Raw genomic sequence first — 16,168 nt, 5'->3', positions numbered from 1 at the left:
TGTGTCCTGTTTTCATTCTAATCATACATTACTGGTTTTGATGCATACAATTGATTTTTTTGTTTGTTTTTTTTAACATAATAAAATAAAATCACAAATGCTTGTCATGAAAATTATAGTAATTTTCTGGTCCACAAATCCTTAAAAATATAATTGCATCTGTAACTGTTGGGAGTAAAATGGGGTTTAGTAATCCTATTTTTAGAATGAATAAAGCATGCAAATATGAAGCTTCCTAAGGATTTATGGAATGCATACATTCACACATCTGGAGTTTGATTCCTCTCTGTATTACAAATTACCAAGAAATAGCCCAATGTATTACTAATTTATTTTTATGCATTTTTCAATGCAATTCCAATGGGTATTAAAAATGCACTGACAATCACACTGGTAAATATTTCAAGGAACAACTATACCATCAGCTCTGACACTTTAGATGATGAAGTTATCTGAAAATCACGTAATTGAAAGGTATAAGAAAGAATAAGTAGATTGACAACTATAAGACGAAGTATTTTGCCCTTGAGAGTTTTGAGAGGAGGAACTCTGTCGTCAACACCTGCTATTTCCACATTAACACACTGATGTGACAAAAGCAGATCTGTAAAGGGAAGCAGCTGCTGCTATGGTCGGACATCCACATTATTTGAATATCATCAGGATATTTGTGATACAGGATAAGCTTTTTTTCAGTGGTAAAACCAGCTATTTTATTAAGCATACTTTAATTTTTGTTCTTTTAAAACTAAAGCAATGATATGAACAGTCCAAGAGATGCAAAATTTCAACATCTTAAGGTTTATTATAAGCAGTTTATTCACCCCTTGCACCTCTTGTAGCCAGATGCGGTTAATCCAGTCCCTTAATTTTAAAAGCCTGTACACTTAAACAATAAGATTTGAAAAGGGTTACATTTTCAAACTAGCCTTCCTATGATTATTAAACTGGAAAGTGCTTAAAGTACAAATATATGCCTCAGTGACCGATGTTGTTTACTGAGCAAGAAATGTCAAAATGAAGGAATGGAAAAAAAGCAAAGGAGCCACAAGGCTTACAAGCAAGTACAATTTTCCCCCTTTCTCAAAAGGGGAAACAGGATGCAGCAAAAAGTGCAAATTCAGCAATACTGTACCAAACCTGCAACAAAGTGTCAATGGCTATGACCTGGACCTGATCACCACAAACCAGGCAGGAAGCACAATATTTAAAGGGCAGTGGAAAAGTATTGCCCAGGAAAGGGGTGTCAGAGCTGGGCAGTGGGATGATGAATGGCTGGTATGGCCTCTGAGCATTCAAAACCCTAGGGATATTAGGGGCAAGCAGGCCTTCTTGCGTCCCAGAGAGATGGCGTTTGTGATTCAGACCCTGTGCTCTCAACCACCAACAAGCCATGCAGTGGAAAGGTTCATATGCTTCAGGAGGATGGCTGGACCCAATGCTCTGCATGAGAACCTCTGTGCTTTCACTTGGCAGGTTTCATTTCCGAGGCATGGTTCTGGTTCTCATTTTAACAATATTTTATTTTTGCAATTTAATAAAATTTTAACAATATTAAAATTGTTTTAGTTGAAATGAATGAATCCAAAATGTTTTAGTTGAAAACAGAAAAAAATAAATAAACCTCTAAAACCTCCTTGTTGCTACTGGCCTTCCAAAGGCTTATGTTTTTTTGTTTTCTGAAGAACTGAGACCCTTTTACTCTGACAGACTACTGTGCAGCACCAGAGGGAAGGCTTGGCAGGTGACACACGGGGGCAAGAAAAAGTCTGAAACCTTCTGCACCTCTTGGTACAACTAACACACCTTTAGAAAGCACAAAGAGAGGCCCAGGTCTCCCCAGTATGACATGATGTTGCTCCCTGTACAACATGGAAACAAAACTCTGGGACTTGCCACACATTCCTATAGTAAGTGCCTTATCTGTACCACAGTACTTTGCACACTAATGGAAAAGAGCCCTGCTGTCTCCATCTCCCTGGAGATCTTCCTCTACATATAACATAAAATCACAGAACACCTGAGACTGGAAGTTACCTCTGCCAATTGCCTACACCAAGATCCCTTCTTCAAGCAAGGTTAGCTACAGCAACCCTGCTGGGTTTTGAATATTTCCAAGGAGGGAGACACTACAGCCTCTTTGGGCAGCCTGGCTTTATCTCTCTCCTCATAATCAAATGTGTTTTCTTATGTTTAAATAGAATTTATGCTATTTCAAGTTGTGTCAATTCTCTCTTGCCTAAAACCCTAGAGAAAGTCTAGCTCCACCTTCTTTTCACCCTCCCATCAAATAAGATATGCGCCTGGATAAGACTATACTGCACTTTCTCCTTTCCAGGGTAACAAGCGCCATTTGGGCTACAAGCTCCTGTCTGAAGAAGCTTGACAAGACACCTCATTTTCTTCAGAGTGGGGAAAGAACAGAGTTCTACAGGACAGTTGAGAGATAAACCATCACTGATAGCTACAGCAACAAGGGCTGCAGTGGCAATTAACTAAACAAACACTGGCAGTCACTCTGAGCCAGACAAACATGAAACAACCAAAATGCTCCTTTGTACTGGCAAAAAAAGCACCAGAGTGGAGGGGAACTCAACTCTTGAGTTCTGTGTGGATTCTTGTGATTGGATTATGCTTTGGTCTGTGAGCTGACCTGGGCTTCATATCCTTTTGGAATGCCCGAGTCTGTTGGTTTAGGGACAGCACTACAATGAAATGCCTGTCAGAGTAAAGGACAGCAGAGCATTAGCTGACCTCTTTCTTGGGACAAGCATTGTTGAAACGACATATGGCAAAACACATCCTTTTGTTTTTGTGTGCATTACACAGCTGTGCTGGAAAGAGCAATCCATTGATTTGCCCAACAAAAAATAGAAATGCTAACAAAAACTGTAACCTGGCTTGTGTATTGGCATGCTTCTAGCGGAGTGTACTGCCCCTTCTGTACTGCAAAACAAAAAAATTCCTTTCACAGAATCATAGAATCACACAATGGTTTGGGTTGGAAGGAACCTTAAGTACCATCTAGTTCCAAAACCCATGTCCAGGTCAGAGACCAGATTGCTCAAAGCCCCATCTAACCTGGCCTAGTAGGAATGAAGATTTTAGCATGAAAGCCAGGATAGTTACAACTTATGTGCACTCTTCGTTCAATCTTCCTATGATTCCTTTTCTCCCAAGGTGCTCTGCCTCCCTCTTTAACCCTTAAGAAAGATGTTGCAGTGCTCCAGCTCTCATTAATGAATATATTCAACTAGGAATTATTTAAAAAAAACCATGCCATTGCCAACAATGTTAATGCTACAAATTGGCTGCTGCGAAACAACTGTACTGGCTTCCTGGATATCTTTGTAGCTTATAAGTTACAAGCTGACTAGAATGATCCAAATGTGATTCAGGTAGATGGTGCATAAATGCCAAAGTAGCAGACTGTACTGCTAGACAATTTGGTTGTCAAGAAAAAAGATTCAAGTCATACTGGAAAGTTATAACTGACAGGGTTAGAACATATTGGCTAATCCTCTGACTTCTGAGCTGTAAAGTATATAACAATGGACCATGGCCATGAGTGTTGAAGCCTGTTTGAACAGAATCAAAGCAGTCTTAAGCAGAAAAGGCAGAAGGGGCAGCAGACACAGGAACAGCTTGCATTTTAGAGAGTTCTCCCAGTGGTTTCATTAAAAGTATTCAGCATTGTACAGACACATTCACCTATTTGATCTGTCTTTCTACCATCATGGTGATACCATTTTCAGATAAATGGACTTAAAACAGTGGTTGTGTACCATTCATGTATCACTCCTGTGAGGGAATAGCTTACTGTCTTTACAACAGATTTGCAGTGGTGGGTGAACAATGTGAGGCAAGGGCTAAACATCTTTCCTCAAAAGCACGCTTGCTCTACAACAATGGCTGTAGCAGACAAGCCTGTGTGTGTGTCGGTGTGCCATGTAAAATACTAGTGGTATGTAAGTACACCAGTCCAGACTGAGCTATTCACTGTTACTGCACTAGCATCTTCAGCTTAACAGGACTAACAAGGACTGCCTTAGGGAGAAAGGCATGGACAGTTCAGAGGCTTTTCACTTGCATAGACAACTAAAAGGGTTAAAGAGTTCACCTCTTTTTTTTTTTTGCAGGAGCATGATTTGTTCTGAACAATTTCAGAGGCATTTTGTGTATTGACTTTGGATTTCTGTTTTAAAATCACATGGCATTCAGGGAGGTCAAAGCCGTTTCTTTTATTGTCTGTTCATTCTTTCATTACAAAGGAATTATGTGACTTTTCTGCTTGCTATTGTATATTATGACCGTCCTGCAGACCATGAATGTTTTTTCAGCTGTTTTGTTCACCTGATGTACCATGAAGTTACTTATGAAAGATCTGAAAAATGGTCTTTATATGCACAAAAGGCACATTTTGAACCTAGCATCTGGTGCTGTGACCTGTGGAAAAGGAAAAGAACAAACTCACCTTAAACTATTCGTCAAAATTTTAGCAGTGAGTTTGAATCCTTTTCTGGTTGTTCAGCCAGGAGAAGGCTCCAGGGAGACCTTAAAGCAGCCTTCCAGTACCTAAAGGGGTCTGCAAGAATGATGGAGAGGAACTTTTTACAAGGGCATGTAGTGACAGGACAAGGGGGAAATGGCTTTAAGTCAAAAAGGGAGATATTTAGATTAGGTGGATTTCAAAGACATTCTTTACTGTGAGGATGGTGAAGCAATGGCACAGGCTGCACAGAGCAATTGTGGATGCCCCATCCCTGGCAGTGTTCAAGGCCAGGCTGGACAGGGCTTTGAGCAGCATGGTCTAGTGGAAGGTATCCCTGCCCATGTCAGGGGTTTTGGAACTAGATGAGCTTTAAGGTCCCTTCCAATCCTAAACATTCTATGATTCTATGGTACCATCTGACTGGGATCTAAATATCCTGATGCCTGAATTTGGAAAGCAACCTCAACCCTTGTTTCCCCAGTACATTTTTCTTCAGCTCTGTAATACTTCTCTATACAGATGCTCTGAATATTCCCTTTGAAGTTAGTTTTTATTCCCACAGTATGCTCACTGAAGGTTTTGTTCTACTGATGGGTTGTACAGACTGTGACTATGTCTGAGTTCCCTGAGTTAGATTGCTGTAGGATGAAAAGCTGTGAAACTGAGGTCTGTGAAACTGTGAAACAGTGGCACTGGGCAATTACATACATGTTTTTGCAGAATAATCTTTTTCAATATTATTAAATTTGGCAACTAACATTTGAAGGATGTGCTCTTTCTCAAGTTCCTTGGTAGCAGAAGTTTCCCCACTCTTCAGCAGGAGCAATGTACTCTGGTTGAAAGAAAGACCAGTGATGTTGGTAGTCCAGCCAGCAACAGGAGGGAGAAGAGTTGCAATAAGTATAGTGTGGGCATACCATAGGAAGGAGTCCTGCAGATGCTGATATTAATAAATTTTTTTGAGTTAATAGAACAAAGACTCTGAAAGGGGACTGGCCTGTCAGTACTCATTACAGAGGAATAACTAAGAAATAAACTCAGAATTCCTTAGAGACATTCTCCAAGGCTCAGTTTCTCACATTTTTTGTTTTATTTTCATGAGCTTTGCCGCACTTTGCTGCCATCATCAGATCATACTTAAAACTCAAGTTCCAATGAATAGCTTTTACACTATTTTTGCTTCAGCTATTTCAATATGATCTTTCCTTTTCTGCAAGGTTTTATGCGCTATATGAATAAATCTCCCATTCTGGACTTGTTAGGGATTTTAGTGGAAAATCCTTTCATTCAGGCATTCAGGCTTTTTTTTTCTAAAGAATGGACTTATTCCAAGTAAAAGTACACACCTGACATTGAGCTCCATCCATCATTTTATTTGTTAAACACAGAACAGGCAGCGTGGGGCGTGTCACAAAATTACACATATATTCCTAGGAGTTCGGCAAGTCTGCACCAAGTACAGCTGGGAAGCTGTACTATTACCTTTGCAGGTGAAGCTGAAAAGGTAAGTGCTTCTTTTGATGATGATTGAAGTTCTCTTCTGCAATTTAAGAAAAATTGTCTGTAACAAAACTTGCAAAAAGTTTTGTTGATGTAACCTCATGTTTGTGACTTTTAGCGTTAGTTGAAGAACCAAATGATTAAAGGATGCCTTCTGCCGAAACCTCACCTCACCTTCATACGCGTTCTGCATTACTTTACTGTTTCATATTCTACCATGCATAAAAGTCAAAATATTTGTATGAACTAACGTTTTGTTTAATAGCTGCTTCACGTTGAAAGCTGGTGATACGCTGTGACAGCCTTTCTTCCTTTTTCTTCTATCCCTTTTATTTTTCATTAAGGATTAAAACACAAAATTGAATTTGCTTAAATTCCAGAGGGTGCAACTAAAGCTCACTTGCAGGTTTTATGGATATTCTTGAATGAAATTAAGGCATGCAGTGTGCTCAGGTGACCCCAGCACACTGCAGCTCTGTATTGTCTTTTAGTCACATTGTCTAAGATTAAAGAAAAAAATCACCACCCTAGCAAGGTTCTCTCTGTTTGTGTCAACATGTGCGAAATTGTAAGTGGTATAGATGCTATTCTGTTGTATTAGACTTTACAGTATCGTCTTTTCTATTCTGTGTTGTCTTTTTTATTAAAAAATAATTTCCTCCATGTTATACAAAATGTGAGGTGCTGAAAATACAGGGAAAATTTTACAAGGATGTGAGGAAAAGGGCAGAAAAATACTTAAATACAGAACATGTGAAGATCTCTGCAAATTAAACAAAAGGCCGAACAATCACTTTCTTATTAAAGGGTGTATTTTATGGAAAAGGTGTTAAAAAATTGAACGCTTTTTTTTAAACAGTGAGATGCAATTAATGATATGCTTTTATAATCCTTTTTAAAGAAATAAAAGTAATGTTGCTAATTTTGGGGGCCTCTGATAAGGTAGGTGGTGTAAGAATCTAGCTTCTGTTTACACTAGGCAGAAATTAGAATAAATCTAGCAAAACTTATGCTGTTGTTTCAGATGTGTACATTGTATACTGAAATTAACAGCAGTTTGGATCATAGATGGCTGACCTGTTAATCTCTTTATTGATCTTTAAAGTGATGTTAAGAATGATAGCAAAGAGCCTGATTTGGAGTCTCAAAAATATCTATGTTGATATTTTTTCTTAAGAGACAAGAAAAGACTGTTAATATGCTTCTTTCAAGGTAGCTAATATTCTTTGCAACATTTTCAACAATATGGTGTATATATACAAGGAGGGAGAAATCAAGTTTCAAATAAGAGAATCAGCAGCTTATGCATAATAGGTACCTACCCAGCACATTCATTGCTCACGAATCCAAAAGCACGCCTGCCTTTTAAATCCACACCACTGGATTCTGTTTGTTGCAAAGAAAAACCTTGTGCACTGAGTTCAGGGGTTCAAGTGTGCTGACTTTCTTGCATTACCATTAATGTATTTCAACATAATAAGCCAGACTCCTTCTGTTTGCTTTAGACAACACTGATTTCACAATGGGCTCCATCAGTGAAGCAAATGCAGAATTTGCTTTTGATGTATTCAAAGAGCTGAAAGTCCACCATGTTAACGACAACATCTTCTACTCCTCCTTGAGCATCCTTTCAGCCCTGGCCATGGTCTATCTGGGAGCAAGAGGTAACACTCAGTCTCAGATGCAGAAGGTAAGTTACTTGACATGGGTGTAAAGTGACCTCTGCTTGTGCTTGTTGTTCCTTCTAAGTAATATCACTGAAATATACTAACCACTGATGAGCTTCTCACCTGTTTTAATATACAAGAGTAAGCCATAGTCACAAAACGGAGAATTGGATTGAGAGTTATTCAGAGAAAATACTAAGGAAAGTTGCATATTGTCACTATAACGGGCAGTTAGTTTTGACCTAGGAAAAAAAAAATATCTCAAGAACAATAACAAAATAGATTAACTGTCATCAAATTTTATAATACTATTTTTTTTTCTAAATTCTGATATCTTCCAGATAATGTGATCAGGGTATTTTTTTAATATATAAAAACTACAAACCCCAGGAAGAAAGGAATACAATTAGCAGTACATATGTAACTCATTTAATTTCTAGACATCCAAAGAAAAACTATCATCTAAGAAAACAGTAGTATTTACAGTTCCCAAGAAGGCCGCAGAGGGTATAAACCAATTGCAAGCTCACTTGTGAATTTTTAGTTCATCTGTGTTTTCAGTTAGCAATATTTTTTTCTGAGCCAACAACTCAATGTTAAGCATCATGTGTAAATCTCAAATTCACATAATTCTTGGTCATGATTGTTGTTTCTACCATTGGCTTTTTCTCTTGCAGGTTCTTCACTTTGATAACGTCACAGGAGTTGGAGACACTATTGACTCTGAGGTACAGAAATAACCTGATACGCCTTTCTGTATGATTTTCTCCTCAGAACAAAACAGTATCAGACCCTGTCAAAAACTATGGTAATATTCTCAAACCAAGAGTGTCAGTGACACAAACACAACTGCACTCTTCCAAAATGCGCATTTCAGGGGACTTACCTTGAGAAGGATGAACAGTGCACCACCACCACAGCACCTGCTGTCCCAGAGGTGACAGTCCTATATCTGTGGGGGAGGATTCCATTGCAGAGTGACTCTTAACTTATAGGGACAACTCTTTAAGGTCTTATGTCATAGTAGGGGCCATTGGAATGAGATGATCTTAAGGTCCTTCCCAACTCTAACCATTCTATGATTCTATGATACTATAAGAAGAAACTAATGCAATGTGTCTTCTTATTTTCATGTCACCACCTCAGTGTGGCACTTCTGAATACATCCATAATGCATTCAAGGATCTTCTCTCAGACCTCACCATGCCGAATGCTACATACTTACTGAAGATGGCTGACAAACTCTATATTGAAAAAACATACCCCATTCTTCCGGTGAGTTGTACTGGAGCCTGATTTCTGCAGGATTCCCCATAAAGGCCCTGTGACTCCACCCAACAGAAGCACCACCATCACCAACCCACTGTTGTTGATGAAGAAGTGGCTGTGAGCCATGAGGGGAACTTGCTCAGAATGAGTTTGAACCTTCTTGTGGCTGCTATATGGAGGTCAGGCAAAAGCATAATGGCATAAAATACACCCATGTTGAAACATAGACAGTAATCAAGATAACTGTTCATTTGCTAGAATATGTGTCTTAATGAAAAATTTAACTTTTAAGGGAAATGAAAAATATTTTATGACTTGAAAGCATGAAGACTGAAATTGTCATGTTTGCATTTTTTTTTCAAGGCCAAATATCAAATCTTCCAGTGAAAGGAGGTTTTGGTTTTGGAATCTAAGAATGGAAGAACACAGAAAAATAAAAAGCAGTCACAAAGAAAAGGAAACAAACATTGTTTGTCCTTAAAAATGTTCATTAAACTGAAGATGTTTTAGTAAAATTATGAAAATATTTAAAAAATTAAATTTAAAATCCTATCTTTAAAAAAAAGTGCTAATCTAAGTATTTGAAGTAGTCTTTCTTATACAGCTTTAAGATTCAGTTACAGGAAGACACCAGTGACTGACATGTTCAAACATAGGGGCATAGGTTCATGGTTCTAACCATTCTGCTTCATTTCGGTCTTGCATTTCACATTCATACGTCTTCAAGTACTCATCTGTCTGACAACAGCAATCCTTCCGCTTACAGGAATACTTAAAGTGTGCAAAGAAATTCTACAAAGCAGGGATGGAAGAAGTTGACTTCAAAACAGCTGCAGAGGAAGCAAGACAGCTTATTAATTCTTGGGTGGAGAAAGAGACAAATGGTAAGGACCGAAAAATGGGTAGCAGATATTTTCCCCCACCTACCGTAATCTATACTCTTGTCTTCTTCTCCTCATAATGTCTAGGAAAAAAGGGTCAAGCAAAAGCAGGTTGCTTACTGCTATGAAAACAAAATTCCACAAAGTGGCACCCCTCCATCCCCATGCCCTTCATTGTAGGTATTTGTGCACACCAGGTGTAACTTATCACTCTCTGCCCTGACTCTTTCTTAAAGGACAGATCCAAGACTTCCTTGTGGCAGGCTCTGTTGATCCAGATACTACACTGGTCCTTGTGAATGCCGTTTACTTCAAAGGGATATGGAAGACAGCATTTAAAGAAGAAGACACTCGGGAAGTGCCCTTCAGTGTGACAGAGGTAAGGAGGGCATGGACCCATCTTCTGGCCTGGACAGCTGTTGGCTTGCACAGCCAACCTGTTACACATACAGCCTGTTGCTGTCACAGGTTGGGTGATTTAGCTAGGTCCCTCACTGCCAGAGCCTGGGCCTAAGCCCATGGGGTGTTTGCATGAGCTGTGTATGACCAGGCTTCCAGGGCACACCAGCATATAAGACAGGAAAATGGAGACACAGGTCTCTTTCAAAGGCAGCATGCTTCAAGATCAATTCCTGTCCCTGTACTTTTGTCTGCTCAAAGAAAAAATCACTCCCCAGTCACATTATCTCACATTTGTGTTTCTGCAGCAAGAAAGCAGACCTGTGCAAATGATGTGTCAGAACAGTACCTTCAAAATGGGAACTGTGCCTTCAGAGAAAATTAAGATCCTGGAGCTGCCGTATGCCAGTGGAAAGCTGAGCATGCTGGTGCTGTTGCCTGATGATGTCTCTGGTCTGGAGCAGGTATGGTCCTGGCAGGGGAAGCAGAAGAGGTACCAGTTCAGTGGAACCTTGCTACCACCAGATCTTTTGCTGTCCATTTACATCCCAGCTGCCTACTCCATGGCTGTGCTGAGCAGATGGGGGATCACAAAAGCCCCTCAAGTCCCACCAAGTGCTCAGGCTGAGACTGGCGTCTTAGAAGAGCACAGGGGTCAGTGCTCATAAAACAAAAGTAAAGGAGGGCAGTGCTATTATAGCCCTGAATCAGTTGTTATATGCATCGGTCTCCATCACGTACCAGAAACAGACATGCTAGCAAAATTTTTTTTAAATCTTGAGTGACTTCAGTCTTCCAGGAGGGCACTCAAGGGTTTGCTAAGTAAGAAAACCTTACCTGAGGGGAACTAAAAAAATGGGAATGATGAGGAAGACCGTACAGGAGCTGACTAAAAGGAATGTGGGAAAGGCAGTACTAGAAAGGAACTAAGGTGAGGGAAATGATCAATAAAATATATACCAGGAGGAACAGGTTTTTTTTATCTGATGAGGAAATTTTCAGATGACAATGTTTTGGAGGACTTCATTAAGACAGATGGTACATAGGCTGTAGTCAGGAGGAAGCACATGATATAAGCAAATATATTTAAGATTAGTATCAGTTCTATTGTGTACACAAAGTAAATAAAAAATATAGTAGCAAGTGGTATAAACACAGCCGTTAAGGCCCTTGCGCTTTCGTCTCATGCATTTTATTCTTGACTCTCTTTGCAGATTGAGAAAAAAATTAACTTTGACAAATTCAAGGAGTGGACCAGTCCCAGTGTTATGGAAAAGAAGAGAGTGAAAGTGTACCTCCCAAAAATGAAGATTGAGGAAAAATACAACCTCATAGCTGTGTTAAAGGCCTTAGGTATGACTGACCTGTTCAGCTCTTCAGCTGATCTGTCTGGCATCTCTTCCGCAAAGAGCCTGAAGATATCAGAGGCTGTCCATAGGTCATACATGGAAGTCAATGAAGAGGGCACTGAGATGGGTGGCTCAGCAGATGTGATTGGAGACATCAAACAATCTTCTGAGTTTGAAGAGTTTAAGGCTGACCGCCCTTTCCTTTTCTTCATCAAACATAATCCAACCAACATCATCCTTTTTGTTGGTAAATATTGCTCTCCCTAAGAAAAAAAGGAGCTGGAAATAAAGCTTGTCTTCCCCTCAGAAACAGATCCCCTTTACTGTAGGATTGTAGTATAATCTCATCTCTTCAATATTTTCTCCAAATGGAAAGCCTTCAATATCTAGTGAGATGTCCTTGAAGAAGTGTATGACTTTTCAGATGTTTAGGTGCAGGTATTTCTGCTCACACCACTTGTATTCAGGACTTATATCCAAGATTGAATGAAAATTACAGGAGATAGTTTAGGAATATCTCCCATCACCATTGAATAACTTGAGAGACAGGCTAGTGTTCTGACTTTTGTGTGAAATACTTCCACTTTAATTGACAATCTGGTTTCTGTATAGGAGGTTAGTGAAAGAAACACAGCTTTCAGAATAACCCAGTTCCTTTCTGGACAGCCACCATTGAATTGATGCCTGGGAAACTTGCAGACATAATCTGTGCTTTAGCAAAGCATTCTTCTTCCAGGAATGCATGTGGGCTTCTTTGTGCTGCATGTTAGTATAAGGCTGTGTCTCTCTGTGCCTGTGTCTGTCTCTCTTGTTCTGAAGAAACATCTAGAAAGTCTACCATTTCTTCATATATTATCATCTCCAAATACAATATCTTCCTGACAGATATAATTTCCCATCTTCATTGCAGTGACATACCATTGATTTTGTGAATGTTAATTGGTGGTCCTTCTATTTATTCTAATAAAAGCATTGCAAAATAAACATGTCATTGTCATTACCTATTCTGGGTTACTGCACCACACAAGCTGAAACATACGATATAGTGGGTAGTGGGACAGAAGTAGGTTAGAATAGGATTCGGATCTTATTTTCAAAACCAAAATGTACCCATATAGCCACTAAAGAGCTTTTGAGCTTAAGCAAGGTAAACCCTATAGCTCCTTTTCTTACCTTCAGCTTATGTCCATATGGCACATCAATAACTAATTTTGCTATTGTATCCCCAGACAGCTTTAAAAGACTTCCTCTGTAAATATATGTCCTCGGTTCAGGAGTAGCAGTCATTTTTCTCCTTCTTAGTAGCTGGTGCAGTGCTGTGTTTTGACTTTCAGCCTGGGAACAGAGCTGATAACACTGATGTTTTAGTCTGACCAAGGACTTTGTGAGCCTCATGCTCTGGCAGGGAGGAGGGGAAGCCGGGAGGAAGCAGAGACAGGACACCTGACCCAAACTGACCAAAGAGGTATTCCATACCACAGCACGTCATGCCCTGGATGTAACGGAGAGTTACGCAGAACAGCTAGGACTGCGGGGTTGGACGAGGTATCAGTCAGTGCTTGGTCGGGCTGGGGGGGAGAGTTACCAGTCAGCAGGTGGTGAGGTGTTGTATTCTCTTCCCCTGTTATTTCCTTTATCATTATTATTATTGGTGGTAGCAGTAGTGATTTGTGTTATACCTTAGTTACTAAACTGTTCTTATCTCAACCTGTGGGAGTTGCATTCTTTTCTATTCTCCTCTCCATCCCTCTGGGAGTAGGGGGAGGGCAAGAAGTGGGGGAGTGAGTGAATGAGCTGCCTGACTGGTTTTAAACCACGACAATATATCAAGGTGATGCCTAAGAGATATAAATTCAAAAACATAAGGAGAGTGTCTTAAAAGGTGGACTGCTTAAGCTCTCTATTACTCACAAGAATCATAGGAGGAAATATTTCTTATTGCTTTTTGATGTAATAATCCTCTAGGACATGTTATTTCCTATGTCACGGTTTTTCAGGTTACAGTTTATCCAATTGAAAGTATTAGTGTTAATTGCTGAGTTAACCAACCTTCCCTCTGGTGGGATACACACGCAGAACTGCAACTTACAGTATCAATACTTAAAAACTGCTTACAAAAGGAGACACATACATGGCAGATTTTGGAGCTGCCTCAACCATTTGCAAAGTCAGCATTAAATATAACTTGAAATCATGCTTGCAGCAGGGACACACATTGTCATAGCTCCTATGAAGTCTAGCTTATGGGACAATTGCAAATACTGGTCTTCCCAAGACAGTTATAAAGGATTATCTACAGTTAACACAAGTACTGAAGCAAAAAAGGTTTTCAAGAGATAGGACATTTCAAGGTTTACTGTGTACATTGTGTTCTGCTTCCCTCAGAGCCAAAGGCGGTCAACAGAATTTTGCAGCAACTAAAAAAAAATAGGGCAGGACTTGAAAAGTATTGCAGCAGACTGTGTAAGTTCATAAAATTGTCCTTAAACTGAAATCAGCATATCTGTCACTCTGTACTTTCTATGTACAATGACAATAAAACTATCAACATTTATTGTGGAAGTATTTATAACATAGCATGAAGAAAAAAAACCAGCTATTCTATTGTTCAATCATTCTTCTGCTTGATGATTACTTTAAAGCAAAGAAATGGAGAAAATTGAGGCTGAAATGGTGGCTTCCTAAAACTATACACGAGAGAGTTTTTCAAGGCACAGAGTACAGCTAATGTTCATGTTGTGCTACAGAACTATTTGACTCGTTTTAATTTGGGCCATTAGGTGTCACTATGGGTACAAATTAATGTCTATCAGTCTTCTGAAAGGCACCTGTTGAAAACTATGTTTGAGAGCTCAATGTAGTTTCTAATTTTGTCCTTATTTTATTCCTCCTGCAAGCAGATGATTTTGGTTGATATGCTGAAAATGTAAAGCAGTGACATTATGCTTGAAATTCTGTCATTTTTAAGAGAAAGAAAAGTTGTTTGGTGAAAGTCCAGGGTAATTTTTAGATGTCTGTACCCTGAATGGAAAAATAATATCACAGTCAAATACTGTATAAGGGATAGAGTCACTTGGTTTATTAAAGAGAAAACTTCCTCCGTAGGGTCTAAAATGAGATGTACAAGCACAGATTCAGCAAACTTGAATAAAATCTACACCCCTGTACCAATGGCTGGGCTCAGGACTGTGTCTGTGCATTGCTGGTCTGGGCCAGCAGGACTTGCTGTAAAGGCCCTGCCATGATGAATGTGGCTGCTGCAGCCCTCGTGGGAATCAACTCTGCAAATGACAGGATGGAGAGTGTTACACATGATGAGGGAATAGCAGCCATGAGGGGAAACATTGCCTGCTGCTTCTGAGTTCTGAAGTCCATGAGGAATTTAGAAACACGAATCCCAGTTCCCACAAAGTCTAGGTATTGTTCAGTAATCCTTTTTGTTCCCTGGCAGCATGACTGAAGTTGGTATGTCAATAAATTGCCATCTGTCTCTCCACTATGCTCCACTTCCACAGCGTGCTGCATTGTTTTAGATACACAGCACTGCTAAGGGTCTGTAGAAAAAAAGCAGCCACAAAGCAATCACACTCCTTTTAATGCTGCATAGGACAGCATTAGAAGTGCTTTGCGGACTAAGTGTGTTTTTCCTTATCATGTCATCTGGGGAAGGTTTGGAGCTGACATATCTTCTCAGTCCTTTGGGGAATATAATTGTCTGAGACTACTCCATGCTTCTCTGCACATTTGACTTGCACAAAAGGCCTACTTTCTCCTAAGCAAACCAAAGCCATGGCTGAAGGCACAAGAGTTTGCAGGCAATATGCTCTGATCATGGGCACCAGAGGAAGAGCACTCACAGAATTTCCTGGACTCTGGAGGGAAAGTTGGCCAGGGCTCCCAGTTGATATCCGCGAAGGCACAGTTATACACCAACCCTACCTCCTGCCCTGCCTGCTGCTTCTTCACCAAGCAGACTGGGAAGCACTGAGTGTCACAAGAAAGCTGAAAACTAGGAAGCAGAGAAAGAGAGGTTTTGGACTGAAGTTGAGTGTGGGGAAGTGGGATGAAAGGTCTGTTTCATAGTTTGTCACATTGTTTTCTTCAATGCCTGAATCAACTACAGTATCAAGAAATTAAACATCCAGAAATTATATGAAATGCCTCAAGCCAAGACTGTTGTCCACAGCAAAAGCTCATGTCATCTGAGACTTGGCATTTCAGTCTCTGCCAGAAGTATGCAGTAGGTGCCTATGTCCAGGCCTGCTTCCTGATGGACCTCAGACCAAAGCCTGGTAGCCTTGTCTTCTGGTCCATCTCTTTTCCTCATAAGTGAATGGGTACAAGGCTCTGGGTGCGCTCATAAGTCTTTAATGGTTAATGGTCCTGACCAGGACCAGGCACCTGGAGCCTCTACTCACACCTATGGATGCAGGAGCTCTAAGCTGACATGGACCTTCAGGACACTCTCTGTGCTGCATCAGAGATGTTTCAGCCTCCAGCTTAAACACAGCTGTGTCCATGCCTAGCCAAGGACTCCTAATGTGACCTTGGCCCTGCCCTGTGATCACTGGACCTGAGGCTAGCTCTGACGTGTGAACTGACTTCAATGTT

The 16,168-nt window shown here is 40.1% G+C and overlaps 1 protein-coding gene and 1 long non-coding RNA gene across 2 annotated transcripts; one reads left to right on the top strand and one right to left on the bottom strand.

Moving 5' to 3' along the window:
- The first annotated feature begins 5,924 nt into the window (after positions 1 to 5,924).
- Positions 5,925 to 12,812, top strand: LOC133208623 (ovalbumin-related protein Y-like). The gene is made up of 8 exons (XM_061346634.1): positions 5,925 to 5,996; positions 7,498 to 7,682; positions 8,337 to 8,387; positions 8,806 to 8,934; positions 9,695 to 9,812; positions 10,046 to 10,188; positions 10,517 to 10,672; positions 11,423 to 12,812. The coding sequence occupies exons 2-8, from the start codon at positions 7,515 to 7,517 to the stop codon at positions 11,822 to 11,824; spliced, it is 1,167 nt and encodes a 388-aa protein (XP_061202618.1). The 5' UTR covers positions 5,925 to 5,996; positions 7,498 to 7,514; the 3' UTR covers positions 11,825 to 12,812.
- On the bottom strand, positions 10,545 to 15,676 carry LOC133208625 (uncharacterized). The gene is made up of 3 exons (XR_009724458.1): positions 15,497 to 15,676; positions 11,573 to 11,820; positions 10,545 to 10,680 (listed from the first exon to the last, which is right to left on the bottom strand). It is a non-coding gene; the product is annotated as an uncharacterized LOC133208625 (long non-coding RNA).
- Between the last annotated feature and the right edge of the window lie 492 nt (positions 15,677 to 16,168).

This window comes from Neopsephotus bourkii, unplaced genomic scaffold, assembly GCF_033783945.1.
Source record: "Neopsephotus bourkii isolate Nb327-2 ecotype Australia unplaced genomic scaffold, CSIRO-AGI_Nbou_v1 NB_272, whole genome shotgun sequence".
NCBI classification, from domain to species: domain Eukaryota; kingdom Metazoa; phylum Chordata; class Aves; order Psittaciformes; family Psittacidae; genus Neopsephotus; species Neopsephotus bourkii.
Note: the sequence above shows the minus strand (reverse complement) of the source record. Positions and strands in the feature narration are given on the sequence as shown.

Coding starts and splice junctions, on each gene's coding strand:
- LOC133208623 (XM_061346634.1), top strand. CDS start 7,515: ATGGGCTCCATCAGTGAAGCAAATGCAGAATTTGCTTTTGATGTATTC. Junction 8,388..8,805: donor GAGACACTATTGACTCTGAG/GTACAGAAATAA, acceptor TCACCACCTCAG/TGTGGCACTTCTGAATACAT. Junction 9,813..10,045: donor GGTGGAGAAAGAGACAAATG/GTAAGGACCGAA, acceptor TCTTTCTTAAAG/GACAGATCCAAGACTTCCTT.